The sequence below is a fragment of the Ochlerotatus camptorhynchus genome, unplaced genomic scaffold (assembly GCF_037179485.1).
Source record: "Ochlerotatus camptorhynchus isolate MF236.1 unplaced genomic scaffold, CSIRO-AGI_Acam_v1.1 ptg000328l, whole genome shotgun sequence".
Lineage (NCBI taxonomy): Eukaryota > Metazoa > Arthropoda > Insecta > Diptera > Culicidae > Ochlerotatus > Ochlerotatus camptorhynchus.
The window spans coordinates 2,178,142-2,193,399 of record NW_027040816.1 but is presented as its reverse complement, the minus strand read 5'-3'; the positions used below and the strand labels follow the sequence as shown (position 1 = coordinate 2,193,399).

General features: G+C 41.7%; 1 protein-coding gene across 1 annotated transcript in view; it reads left to right on the top strand.

Annotated features, from left to right (window-relative positions):
- Nucleotides 1-14,759, top strand: part of bw (brown) — a 30,728-nt gene extending 15,969 nt beyond the window's left edge. The window contains exons 7-8 of the mRNA XM_065230155.1: nucleotides 68-431; nucleotides 14,339-14,759. Of these exons, the coding sequence (XP_065086227.1) occupies nucleotides 68-431; nucleotides 14,339-14,721 (747 nt within the window). The 3' untranslated portion in view covers nucleotides 14,722-14,759. The remainder of the gene's footprint in view (nucleotides 1-67; nucleotides 432-14,338) is intronic.
- The last annotated feature ends 499 nt before the right edge of the window (nucleotides 14,760-15,258 follow it).

Here is a 15,258-nt window from a genome sequence, read left to right as displayed (position 1 = left end):
GCATCAATCGCATCTTTTCTAAAATCGATCAATTTGGACCCGTGGCGGTCTTAATGTGCCTATCTAGATCACTAGCATTACCATCTCGGCGCTTTACTTTCACGTTACGCCTAGCAGTCAGACGGCCATCCAAGACATTCGGGGAGCTCTGTTCCTCATAGTCTGCGAGCTGCTGTACACCATTAGCTATGCGGTGTTCTACGTGTTTCCCCAGGAGCTGCCCCTGCTGCGACGGGAGGTGGGCGAACGGATGTACCGATTGTCGGCGTATTATGCACATAAGGCACTGTTGACGGTGCCGAAGGCGATCTTCGAGTCGTACCTGTTCATCGGGATCATCTACGGGTGCGTGAAGTTTTCCGCCGGGTTCGCGACGTACGTCGGGATGGCTGCGGTTTGCACGGTGGCTAGTCTGCTGGCCGTTGCTTATGGTATGTGTTGGGTGCACTCATCATTACATCATTATCGTTAGATTAAGCCTTCTCTCCGTAAAGTGAATGCTCCAGTTTGAGCAGGTGTACCGGTTACAAAGATGCTCATGAGCTTTGATTTTTGACTATCGCCCACACCAAAGATCTCGCACATTGTAATGAACGTGGATTTTTCACACTACACACACCCATAAAAATTTACAAGCAAACAATTGCTGTCTGCTACAAACTGGCAACTAAGCAGATGACATTGCAAAAACTGAAGAAAATGCAAAATTGAATATCAGATGAATAAGGGATTCAAAATTTATACTAGTAAGGACGATGCAAATATTATTTTCATTTTATGTCCGACGTAACCGATAACCATTGGAACGTAGATCTAATTCTGATCTATATCCGCATTTGATGCTAATGATGCACTATTTGCTAATATATGGTTGATATAAAGTGCTAAAAAGGCGAAATAACGGGCCTTGCTAGTGCTAGTATGGTAGCGGATTGACGATTGCATGAATGATTCTTTTATGGCTTTATTCGTCTTGGATCCCGACGGGTTTATAAATTAAGGCTGTATGGAGATCGAAGTGAAGTGAAATTCCTACGTAAAATTCTCGATTTTTCACCAGCGTAAAAAATGTAGTTGACAAAAATGTCACTTCACTTGAACTGTAATGTGAAGTGACTCCAGTGAAATCGAATTTTTTGGATTGCATCTTTCTCGCTTACGTTTAATTTTTTCGAGCATGCAGCTGCTCGTGAAAAAACAGCAAATAAGCGAAAAGTTGACGAAGAGCGTATCTGTCAGATTATTTCTCTTCACCGGAGGTGTGAACTGATCGATTCAGTTTCACGTGAACTGTGAACTGCGAAAAGAGGACATTGGAATATGTTCCACAACCATTTTTTCACAATCTTTTTCGCTTGCGAATTTTCATGGTTTTTCACTTACTTCAAATTTCACTTCGCTTTGAACTGTATACTAGGCTTTCACCACAACTCACTATCTTATAAAAAAAACGTGTAGAAAATAGAGGATAACGGAAATAGAGTTGTTGGTTACGGTCGATGAAATGATCTTAGTAGCCGTGTGTAACTTTAAGAAACAAAACAAAGGACATTTGACATTTGATCGTAATATTCATTGTTTAGTAAATTGCAAAGCGGACTGTTGTGAAATTAAATTTGGGGGGAAAACATTGGCATTGGCTGTTGGCTTTTTTTTTTTTTAAATTATAGTCACTTTAACGCTCTTGGGTCATTCGTGACTTGTCCGGGGTTGAGATTAGAACTCGTGACTTTGGCGTGAGAGGTATGGATGCTAACCACTACGCCGGGGTCGCCCCCGTTTGGCTGTTGGCTTCGTACCACTCCAGGGCAACATTTGAATAGTAGCGCGTGTTCCCTTTGACTTGCCATTCGAATTCAAACGCCTTCAGATGACTATCAACAAGGCACAAGGATAGTCAACAATGAGACAGAGCGCAGTTTGCTGGGTCAGCTAGTATGATAATAATCGGTTTGGAAATTGGCTTATTTAAGTACACGATTGGTGAATGTTATCCACTTCATGTTTTCCAGGGCACTAATTTTATTATACAGTAGTTGTGTAGATCTTTTACTTCTATGCTACTATCCTGATTTAGGGCATTTTGCATTAGCAGTGCTGGATAAAGGCTTCTTAGCAATATCAATGCTGTTTACAGGCTTATTAGCACAAGTAATGCTGAAATAAAGCAAATTTAAGGCTTTGTCAGCGCTGCCAGAGTGTTTTCAAGCTTATCGGCATCAAAGGTTTTAAAAATCGGTTTTTATCGGTATTTACTATTTTAACCCGTAAAGTACCAGGACGAACGATTTTTTTTCAACAAAATCGTTCTCAGTAATGCCTTATCCGATTTTCATAAATTTTGATTTTTATTCAAGGGGAATAGTTGAACTAACTTTTGTCGTAGGTACCACCCCCTTAGAACCCTCCTGGTTCTTGGTAGATGTAAATATGTCTGTGTTTTTTGTACTTTTTTAACCAGTTTGACCAAATGTTTTAAATTTTCATGCGAATCGGTTGTCTGGTGCAGCAAATGATATCAGATAGATGAAATATGATTAGTAAGACTGAATGTACCGTATGCTTGATAATGTTTGCACCATTTAGCAATGTCAAAATTTAAAAAAATCTCAAAATTTTCGTTTTCGAGTTTTTTTTTATTTATTCAAAGGGGGATGTTTCTCAGAGTCTCTTGCTGCAATTACGGCCTCCACACGCTTCCGGAATGCATGGCAGGTTCTAATAATGTAGTCTGGATCCATTTCGCTCCAGGTACGGGTCAATGTTCGTTTGAGGCTTGCTGTACTCGGGTGGCGTTTGGAACAGGCCTTGGCCTTCATGATGCGCCATATTGAGTAATCCAGCGGATTAAGATCGAGGCTGGATGGCGGCCACATATCCTTCGCCCATTACGGAAGATGTTCCTGCAACCACTACTGAGTGCGGTTCGAGGTGTGTCACGGAGCCCCATCTTGTTGAAATACAACATTTGGCTTCGACCCGTACTGTTCTTTGATCCACGGAAGAACATACTTACTTAAAATCCCGATGTAGACCTCCGTTTTGACCTTGTCGCCTTCTGGAATGAACACCGGGTCCATTTTTTTTTTGCTATCGGAAGCCACCAATCTAAACACCATAACGCTAGCAGGATGCTTGGTCAGATACACGTTCTTGTGCTCGTTGGCCACGTCTTTTACCGGAAGAGAACTAATATACCGGTCGGTTCTTGAATTTGATACAGGATCGACGGTAAACATCGTTCGACTCGTAGCTCCCGGATGCGGTTGGTAATCATGTGAGTTTTTTTTCGGTGCCCTCGACTTCACTCCACAATCTTCCTTTACGATCTTCCGTGCCGTAAAGTCCCTGATCTCGTGTTCCTTTGCCATTTTCCTTATTGAACTCACAATTCACCCGAATCTTCCTTTTGATAGCAGCGATAACCCTCGGAACCTGAGCTGACCTCGGACGACCTGTGGCCACCTTCGCAGATAGTTGTCCTTTCTTTTCTCAGTCTAAAACCCTTTTGACGGTCCACCGGGACACTCCCACGGCGATTGAAATGTCTTTTTGCGACATTTGCGCGTGGGACGAATACGCTGCCACTTCGTCATGGTGCAACTGTCAAACTAAGTAAATCATTTTCTTTTATACACAGCCTACTACGGTATGAGCTATAGGTTATGTGCTTGCAAAGAAAACCAAGGCATTGTATGTACAGGTGAAACGGGAACCTTATTTGTATGGTGGTGCAAACATTATCACGCATACGGTAGATATTTCCATAACATATAACTACGATATTATCGGTTCCGGGAGTCCCGGAAATCGGTTCTGTAGGACATTGTAATATCTCAGGCAAAAGTATCTTGCGGCATGTCAAATCATGTCAAATCATGTCAAATAGGTAGAATCAAGTGAATGAAGATGATTTGAGATGATTTTGGCCAGTTTAGAATCGGTTCCGGAACGCGGATCTGTGAATTCCGGCGAACGGTTTGTTGGAATACATTGAGGTTATGATATCATATTATGCCAAAGCGACAAGTTATGATCAATGAAATCAGGTTGTAGTGTATCTGATGACATATGGGCACATTGGCATCTGTTCCAGGAAATCCGTGGAACTCGGTTTTATATCCCACAGTAACATTCGCGGTATAATAATCATGTTGCGTATCAAATCATGTTAGCATGATAAGATAAGGTCAATAAATATTATTTGTGATGATTCATTTGGCATATGGTCACATTGGTATCGGCTCCGGGATTCCGGAATTCCATTTCATAGATTCCGCAATACAATACGGTAAGGTATAATCATATTCATGAAAACCATATCATGTGGTGGTTCCAATCACGTAAATATGTCTGATGAAAACAGTGTGAGACGAATCCTGTGACACATGGCCACATTGACATCGGTTCCTGTGATCCTGAAACCCAGTTCTTTAGGCCATAGTCATATTGGAGGCAAATGAATCATACTGTAAATTCTGGATTATGAATTGGAATGATATATTCGAAGCTACTATATCGCGTGGTACGTAAAATTATGCATTTTCAACCGAGTTAAATATTATAATGCAAACAAAACATAAATCTGAGGACAGTAGCCACCATCCAGGATCTGACCCTGGTGCTCCAGAAGTAATTATAAACTAACGGTCCTATCTGCCCCGTAACGTGGGTAGATCACCTTTTTGTGGTACATTACGAGATGTAAGATCTACCACCGATTCCTAGTCTTGACTACTTCAAATTAGGGGAATTTTTTTTTTCAATAATCAAAGGAACACATCTTAGTTTTTTGTTACTTATTATGCCTTGTTGATAGTGACAAGGCTCGGCTTTGTCTACCGAGGATGATCTTGAAGGAAAAAATGAGTTAGTTTGTCTTCATGTCATTCCTAATCTTCTATTCGTTGTTCTCTAGTTTGAAGTGGTTAAGACAAGGGTTCTGATGCATGGTCATTATCAGTGTCATTGCTTAATTTTGTTGCTAAGGAATTCAATTTTGTCTGACAAAGGGGCACTTTGGAGAGTTTTTCAACACTCCGAAGGGTACACACAAAATATAATTTTGATATCACATCAATCCACATTCATCGTGTTAAAAATATGGTGTAAGTTTACTTGCCAAAAAGAACAAAATTATCATTAATACAGTGCATAAACTTCATTGCGCTGCTTGTGGCCATAAAAATTACATGAGATTTTCGACATGATGAAATGCATCCTCTTGGGTGTAATATTAAAGTTTATGTTTTGCCTGTCAACGGTAGTCGGCTCTAGAGAAGGAAGTAAACCGCAATTGCAGACGGGACAAGCGAGTGTGAGTGGACTACCTGACCGACTAGGGAGAGAATGCCGCAATAACCGACGATATCCACCTCCTCTGCGATATATCACGACGTCTGATTGGAGCAACGAATCCAAAGATGCGCATGAAAGACGTGACTGGACAGTTGCTTTCTGACCCCAGTAGCCAGCTGAAACGGTGGAATTGTAATATTCACTTGGGCTTGTTATGTTGCACTTCATGGAATATTCAGCCAGGAACATTAGCTCAAAATTTCTTCCGAGAACCTGGATCAGATTCCGTATGAAGGAATGTTTGAATTAACTTCTGAAGGAATCCGAAAAAAAACTCCAGTAATAGAAAAATAAGCTTTTTTGGAGTAAGTCTGAAGAAAGTTCCAAGAAAAATCTGGAAAACATCCGAAGTACTAAGGAAACTTCTTGTGAAAATTTAAAGAAACTTTCAGGAAAACTCGGATAACACAACCAGAGGAAGCCAGAAAGGTTTCGGAAATCGGAAGAAAATTCCAGGAATAGCCTCTTCCAGTGGAAGCTAGAAGATGCTCGGAAAATCCTTCCAATAGAAGCCGAAAATAGAGAAACTTCCAGAGGAATACTAAAGAATCATCTGGGAGAATTCGATAGATACTTCCGGTAGAAGTTCCAGTAATAACTTCCTGGGGAAGACGGATAAACCTTCCTGCCCATGTAACATTGCAGGTTTTATCGAGGTTTTATAGCATTCTACAAGTCCAAATCATGATCTACAGAACCCTCATAAAACCAAAATTGTTACTTGGGTGGAGACGCTGGAACAAACCTAGTAAGGTAATTGAAGAAAGTCAGAGGCTGCTTCCAGTGGACACCTGAGGGTTTTCGGTACAATCGAAAGAAACTGCAAAGGGGAGGTTGGGGGCATACTAATTTCCGGTGGAAATCGGTAGAATGTTCTAGGGACAGCATATTATTCAGGGGGAGTTTGAAAAAACTGGCGCGATAAGTCGGAAGAACCTGTATAAAGGGTGATACGGTCAAAATTTGGTCAATATCAACTTGACGTATTTCTTTCAATTTTGCATTTAAAAAACCTGAACACCCCTCATTTTGAAGGTGTGTGTGTGTAGAATGTTGCTCCTATTTTGATTTTGGAATTCACTCTTCAGTTGTCAAAATGCCGTCCAAGCAAGAAGAGCAGCGTATCAAAATTTTGCTCGCGCATCGCGAAAATCCGAGCTACTCGCATGCAAAGTTGGCAAAATCGCTAAAAGTTGCCAAATCAACCGTTACAAATGTAATTAAAGTGTTTGGGGAACGTTTGTCGACAGCCAGGAAGTCTGGATTGGGGGGAAATCGAAAACCGGAAGCCGCTGAGACGACAAAGAGAGTTGCCGGTAGTTTCAAGCGAAACCCTAACCTCTCTCTCCGAGATGCCGCAAATAAGCTGGGTGTATCGTCTACAACCGTGCATCGAGCCAAAAAACGAGCCGGACTATCGACTTACAAGAAGGTAGTGACTCCAAATCGAGATGATAAACAAAATACGACGGCCAAAGCGCGATCCCGGAGGCTGTACACGACGATGCTGACGAAGTTTGACTGCGTGGTAATGGACGGCGAAACCTACGTCAAAGCCGACTACAAGCAGCTTCCGGGACAGGAGTTTTATACGGCAAAAGGAAGGGGAAAGGTAGCAGATGTTTTCAAGCACATGAAACTGTCAAAGTTCGCAAAGAAATATCTGGTTTGGCAAGCCATCTGTACCTGTGGCTTGAAAAGCAGCATTTTCATAGCTTCCGGGACTGTCAACCAAGAAATTTACGTGAAAGAGTGTTTGAATAAACGTCTGCTGCTTTTCCTGAAGAAACACGGTTGTTCCGTACTGTTTTGGCCGGATTTGGCATCTTGCCATTACGGTAAAAAGGCCATGGAGTGGTACGCCGCCAACAACGTGCAGGTGGTTCCCAAGGACAAGAACCCTCCCAACACGCCAGAGCTCCGCCCAATTGAGAAATACTGGGCTATTGTCAAGCGGAACCTAAAGAAGACCAAAAAAACTGCTAAGGGCGAGCAGCAGTTCAAGGCAAACTGGCTTTCTGCGGCGAAGAAGGTGGACAAGGTGGCTGTACAAAATCTGATGGCAGGGGTCAAGCGTAAGGCCCGGCAATTCGGATTTGGAAAAGCGGAAGCCTAACTGAATATTTTTCCTGAATTTTATACTAATTGAACTTGAAAAAGAAATTTAATTTGATTTTTTAAATAAACGATTTCACCGATTTACACGCGTTTTCCCTTGACCAAATTGTGACCGTATCACCCTTTAGCGAAGTGAGGGATGTCGGTATACCTTTCTGGAAGGAATCTGAAAATAATATATGGGGTGAGGTGGTAAAATTATAAAAGTATTTCTCGATTCTCAGGAATTACCGAAATGAGCCATAAACTGTTCAGTGCGCAAAACATTCAGGTTCAATGAGTCATTCTCATATGAATATGAACAGCCATTGCCTGGGGAAAACAATGCCTGGAACAAACCGAGGAGAAAGTTACTCAGTGTGGGGAGTTTATGCACCAGACGGGGATTTGATGATCAAGCTGATCGGTCCGTATATTTGTAAATATTGTTTTTATTGACAATAATCGTATTGTCAATACATTCAATATTGACGTCAATACATCGGTATTGACAATATTTCTGTATTCACATCATCAATATCAATGTCAATAATTCCCCTTCGCATCATTATATTGATACGTGTGGGGTTCGCTTAAGACAAAAAAAAATCCGCGAGAACCAGTGAACTTGGCAGCTGAATTTTTTCTGCTTCTGACAGACACTCCACACATTGAGCTCGGCAAAATTGTTGACGTGAAAAATTTATAGGTGTTGCCGCAGGAAATACGAAAATGCTAAAATGATACATACACATATAGAGCTCCTTTAGCAACTGTAGAATAGAGATAAACTAGCCTTCGGCTAAAAATCTCTTAAATAAAATTTAAAAAAAAAAGCAACTGTAGAAGTGCATGAACAACACTAAAGTCTGTTCGCGATCATATCCAGACACGATTCCGCTGAACTGACTATACTCAGGATTTTCCACCTCTTCCGGGGACATCCAAAACCCCTGATGCCCCAATTTTAAGAACAGAAACCCCTTCTTCATCTGGGCTGTTCTCATTTGATGACATTGTGGACGGTATTCTCAAATACCTCAACATTTCTGATCCTCTGAAAAGCATTGTCCTCACATTGCTTCCGACTGTGAAATCCTTCTTGAAGCAATTGACTTCAAAATGGCCCCTCCTTGCAGCTATCATCTCCTTCAATGGATAATTTTCCAAACGAGGTCGGGGATTTGATCACTGTTCTACAGTGGAGTTGTCGAAGTCTTATTCCGAAATTAGATTCGTTCAAGTATTTAGTCCATAACAATAATTGCGATGCATTTGCCCTCTGTGAAACATGGCTCTCTTCAGAAATTGATCTCCCTTTTTACGATTTTAACATTATTCGATTGGATCGTGAGGATTCACGTGGAGGAGGGGTACTTTTGGGGATCAAAAAGTGCCATTCCTTCTATAGAGTGAATCTTCCCGAATTCCCCGGTATTGAAGTTGTCGCATGTCAGGCTACCATTAAAGGTAAGAGCCTTTGTATTGCTTCTGTATATATTGCTCCTAGAGTCTCTGTTAATCGCAAACAACTTTTCGACATATGTGCGGTACTTCCCGCTCCATGGTTGATCATGGGAGATTTTAACTCCCACGGTACAGGCTGGGGGGAACTGTACGATGATAACCGTTCTACTTTGATTTATGATCTCTGCGACAACTTCAACATGACAATCCTTAACAATGGAGAAGTAACACGTTTGGCTGGTCCATCCTCGAATGGTAGCAGATTAGACCTCACCTTTTGCTCCAATTCACTATCGTTGGATTGCACTTGGCATGTAATCCAGGATCCGCACGGTAGTGATCATTTGCCGATCAAAATTTCGATTGCCAGTGGGTTCAACTCGTCAGAATCCGTTAACGTCGCGTATGATCTAACCCGTAACATCGATTGGACTAAGTTCCAATCCGCGATAGACGATACAGTATCGTCAGTGGAAGAGCTTCCGCCGTTGGAGGAATATAATTTCCTCTCTAATCTCATCGTCGACAGCGCACTTCAAGCTCAAACACGACCGGTGCCGCGATCGTCTATTCGTAAGAAAACACCATCGCTCTGGTGGGATCAACAATGCACGGAGGTTTACCGTAAAAAGTCCGACGCGTTTAAACTTTTTCGGAAACGCGGAACACGCGAGCATTTCGACGCATACACATCTCTTGAACGCGAACTCAAGAGCCTCATCAAGGCCAAAAACGGGGTTACTGGCGGCAGTTTGTAGACGGATTGTCGCGCGAAACGTCTATGAATACGCTTTGGAGTACGGCGCGAAGAATGCGTAACCGGTCTACTAACAACGAAAGCGAGGAATGCTCGGATCAATGGATTCTTAAATTCGCGCGAAAAGTGTGTCCAGATTCCGTGCCGTCGCAGTTGATTCCTCGCGAAACCGCGAATTCGGTAGACGAAATCAGTCAGCCTTTTTCAATGGTGGAACTTTCACTCGCTCTCCTTTCGTGTGGCAATTCTGCCCCGGGATCTGATAGAATCAAGTTAAACTTGCTGAAAAACCTCCCATACGTCGCTAAGGGGCGCATTTTGAACTTGTACAATCAGTTCTTGGAGCTCAATATTGTTGCCGACGATTGGAGACGAGTGAGGTTGATAGCCATTAAAAAGCCTGATAAACCCGCGTCGGATCACAATTCGTATCGGCCCATCGCGATGCTGTCGTGTATTCGAAAATTGATGGAGAAAATGATCCTTTTTCGCCTCGACAAATGGGTTGAGACGAACCACCTTCTTTCAGATACTCAATTTGGGTAAGGGAACGAACGACTGTCTCGCGTTGCTTTCCTCGGAAATTCAGTTGGCTTTTGCTAAGAAAGAGCAAATGGCTTCTGTGTTCTTGGATATCAAGGGGGCTTTTGATTCAGTATCCGTTGAAGTTCTTTCAGAGAAATTCCACGTTTGTGGATTGTCTCCATTAATTAATAATTTTTTGTACAATTTGCTGTCAGAAAAACATATGAGCTTTTCTCATGGAAACTCTACAGCTTTTCGATTTAGCTACATGGGTCTCCCCCAAGGCTCATGTTTAAGCCCCCTTTTGTACAATTTCTACGTTAGAGAAATTGACAATTGTCTTAGTGACAATTGCACGTTGAGACAACTTGCAGATGACGGCGTAGTGTCTATCACAGGGCCAAAAGAGGTTGACCTGCAAGGACCCTTACAGGATACCTTGGACAATTTGTCTACTTGGGCTATTCAGCTAGGTATCGAATTCTCCACGGAGAAAACTGAGTTGGTCGTTTTTTTCTAGGAAGCATAGCCCAGCACAACCGAAGCTTCAACTTTTGGGTAAACCGATCACTCATTCCATGTCTTTTAAATATCTCGGGGTCTGGTTCGATTCCAAATGCACCTGGAGATCCCACATTGAGTATCTGAGACGAAAATGTCAACTAAGGATCAATTTCCTTCGATCAATTACCGGAACGTGGTGGGGAGCCCATCCACAAGATCTTCTGACGTTGTACCGGACAACGATTTTATCGGTTCTAGAATATGGTAGTGTTTGCTTCCAGTCGGCAGCTAAAACGCACATCATCAAACTGGAACGGATCCAGTATCGTTGTCTTCGTATCGCGTTAGGATGCATGCACTCGACTCATACTATGAGTCTCGAAGTGCTGGCGGGAATGTTGCCACTATCCGTCCGTTTTTCAGAGTTATCTCTGAGGCTCCTCACCCGTTGCGAAGTAATGAACCCACTGGTGATCGAAAACTTTGAGAAGCTTCTGGAGCTAAATCCTCAAACATGTTTTATGACTTTGTACTACCCATATTTAACACAGGATGGCAGCCCTTTAAGAAATATTCCCAATCGTGTAGTCTTCTCCGATTTCGGCGAATTCAGTGAATTTTGATTTATCTATAACGCAGGAAATCCGCGGAATTCCAGGGCATCATCGTCCTATGATTGCTCCGTCATTATACTCTGCAAAGTTTGGCCATGTTGATTCTGCAAGAACGTTTTTCACAGATGGATCTCTAATAGAGGAGTCCGCTGGTTTTGGTGTATTTAATGAATTTCATAGCCCCTCTCGAAAACTTGAAGCTCCTTGTTCTGTGTATGTGGCTGAACTGGCTGCAATTCACTACACTTTGGAAACTATTGCTTCACTTCTTCCACACCACTACTTTATTTTTACGGATAGTCTCAGTTCTGTCGAGGCTATCCGTTCCATTAGGCCGGTAAAGCACTTCTCGTATTTTCTCTTGAAAATACGAGAGCTGCTTAGTGCTTTATCCGTGCGCGCTTTCATCATCACCTTCGCGTGGTTCCCTTCGCATTGCTCAATTTTGGGTAATGAGAAGGCGGATTCACTTGCGAAGGTGGGCGCTATGGAAGGCGACATTTATGATCGACAAATCGCCTATAGTGAATTTTTCTCTATTTATCGTCAGCAGTCGCTCGTTAGCTGGCAACATCAATGGAGTGAAGGGAGCTTGGGACGATGGCTACTTTCAATTATCCCTAAGGTGTCGAAGTTTGCATGGTTCAAAGGGTTGGACTTGAGTCGAGACTTCATACGCGTGATGTCTCGTCTCATGTCCAATCACTATTGTCTAAACGCTCACTTGTTCCGTGTTGGGTTGGGAGACAGCAATCTCTGTGAATGTGGACAAGGTTACCAGGACGCTGATCACATCCTTTGGTCTTGTGCGGAGTATCGTGGAGTCAGATCACATTTTTATGATTCCCTTCGGGCTCGAGGTAGACAACCTAATGTTCCAGTTCGGGATATTTTGGCTAGACGCGATCTGGAGTTTATGAAACTCATATATATTTACTTTAAGGATATTAACCTTAGATTGTAAGTTTGATTAACCTTGTGTTTAGTTTGTATTTTGTACGTGGTGGGGGTTTTTATTTTCAATGTTTGTGTTCAAGATGAATAGAAATAAGTTCATGCTTTAGGATTTATTAAATAGTTGTATCGAAAACCACATTTCAAACCTCCTTCTTCCCTTTTCCCATCCAAAAAATTGTAAATCTCCACTAACCTCGAGACAACCGCGAGTACTCGGTCCAGTTCCTTTAACTTTAAATTTAAGACAGTAATCATGTATAACGCAAAGGATAACTCGGCTCTGTAAAGTTTATTCGATTGAGCCTGTACAAATAAAGTAATTATAAAAAAAAATATCCAGACACACATTTACTAGTATGACCCGAGAAACATTATCAATACCAATGTAATGTACATATTCTCTGGTGGACATATGTCTGTTTTTTTTCTATCCGTATGTTAGTTGCTACACCGTTCGAAAAATTCAGGTATTGGAGGCGAACCAGCCTAAGGCTGAAAGCCTCCTAAATAAAGCTAAATAATAATAATAATAAAATTCATGTAAATTTCTGCGAGATATAGCGCACATAAAATTAACGCTAGATTTGGCATAAATTTTCGCGATATTTCGTGTTAATTTAAGGACAGTATCGCATAAATTACCAATATTGTATGCAAGCTTGTAAATAATTTTGCTGATTATGCCAAGTATAGCTCAAAATTAAACGAAGGGAGATTTTACGCGATAGTTAAAATTCGGATTTTTTTTTCTGTATACGATTGCGATTGTGTTCAGTCGAAATAAAAATCCAGACTTATCAATCGGGCAGCTTGCAAAGAAACTTGGATACCCAATGAGTACTGTTCATGATGTTCTGAAGTCGCTTTACACTCGCTGTACTATCACAATTTAGCTAAAATCTGAAGGTAAATCTGGTTTGAGGAACTACAAAATTGATGTGAAGGTATAGCTTATATTTGAAATAAGTCCAAACCTATCTGTTCGTACCGTCGTTCGAAAAATCGGAACGTCATCCACATTCGTTCATGCATCAAAGCATAGACAGGGATTGAAGTCTTACAAAGCAAAAACTGTGCCTAATCGCAACGACAAGCAACAAACAACGGATACATCACGAGCCCGTCAATTGTATCGTGAATATTTAACAAAATTTGATTGCGTAGTAACCCAGCAAACAATTTTAGCTGCAGACCAGATGAAGGCAAAACATAGTTGCATAAGGCAATTTTTAACTGTATAAGCTGGATTGCAGCTAAAATTGTTAGTTGGGAATGGATGACGAAACGTATGTCGTAGAAGATTTTAAGCAGCTACCAGGTTTGAGTTTTTACACTGCCATGAAAAGAAATGGAGTTGCCGAATATTTCTGTGCGAAGAAGAAGTCGAAGTTTCCAATAAATACTTAGTATGGCAGGCCATTTGCAGCTGTGGTGGAAAAAAGTTTTGTTACAACCGGAACAGTGACTATTGCCATTTCTAAAGTCTCACGATTCGTCGCCGCTGTTTTGGCCAGATTTGGCATCATGCCATTACGCTAAAGATGTTTTATTTTGGTATGATTAATATAACGTACATTATGTACCGCAAGAGGCCAATCTTCCCAACTGCCTAGTGCTGCGTCCCATGGAAAAATATTGGGCTCTGATAAAACATGAACTGTCCAAATCTAAACAACAAGCTTAAAATATAGAAGATTTTCGAAAAGTGTGGAATAAATCAGCAAATAAAGTAGCAAAAAGGTCGGCCCAAACATTGATGGCTGATGTGAAGTCAAAAATTCGCAAATTCAGCTTGGATTCTCATTGATGACTATAAAATCGATTCATTTTTAATGTTGATGTACTAATAAGTGAAATAAAAATTACCATCACTAACAAATATTGTGCTCATTCTTGGAATTCCGATTCATGGGTGTCCGGATTTCATCGCGAACAGCCTTTAAGTTGACGATCATCGGTAGTTTTTCACTAGATTAGTATATGTACCTATATCAGGTACATGAAAGTTGAAAAAAGTGCTAAACTCGTCCTTATCCATAAAAATCCATCCTCCTTCCAGGATACCTGTTCACGTGCATCACCGGCTCGCTGGAAATGTCGATCGAGTACGCCAATCTGATCTTCCTGCTGTACAACCTGTTGGGCGGTCTGTATTTGAATGTGCGAGCGTTTCCCATCAGCAAGTACCTGTCGTTTTTCTTCTTCGCATCCGAGGGAGTTTCCATCTACTACTGGCATGACGTGCAGAATATCACCTGTGACGAGGGACGGAACACTACCTGCCTGCCGGATGGTGAAGCTGTGCTGCTGGATTATGGCTACGGCACGACGCTCGATACGGTTTACTTTAACTATCTGGTGATGGCAGGGGAGATTTTAGTCGTTCACTTTGTGGCGTATTTAAGCTTGAGGCGATTTGTCCGCAAAGTTGGGTTCTATTGAAAGAACGTTCAGAGATGAGCAAAAAAAAAAAAAATAATAAAACAATCCGTTTTTGGGTTGGTTTAAACGAACAAAAGCGGTTGGATTTATTCAGGTAAAATTTTCGAAAGCCCAAGCCGTAAGCAAAACAATCCACGCAGTATAATTACAGCTACTCGGTCGTTCCAAATCTCGGTTTGGTTGGTTGGTTGGTATACGCATTTTCGATAGCTTTCATCTTAGGCGTGCGATCAGCGTTGATCAAATTCATCGATCACTGATTTGCGTATGGCAGGCGCAAGCCACGATCGACCGACCGACGGACTACCATTTTTCAGCAGCATCAAACGAGAAAACAATTACCTCGCTGGCACAGGCGAAGTATGAGCATTTAAAGCCGAAGATAAAAAAAATGACTAACCCCCGCGTCCTCCAGCCATCGTCGGGCAGCAATCGATGTAAGTCTCGAACCTTGAGTGAGTTGGTACACATTTACGCTTTTAGATAATGATAGTTCGGCCAAAAACGCTGAATCAAAAAGCTACCACCGAGCTGCTC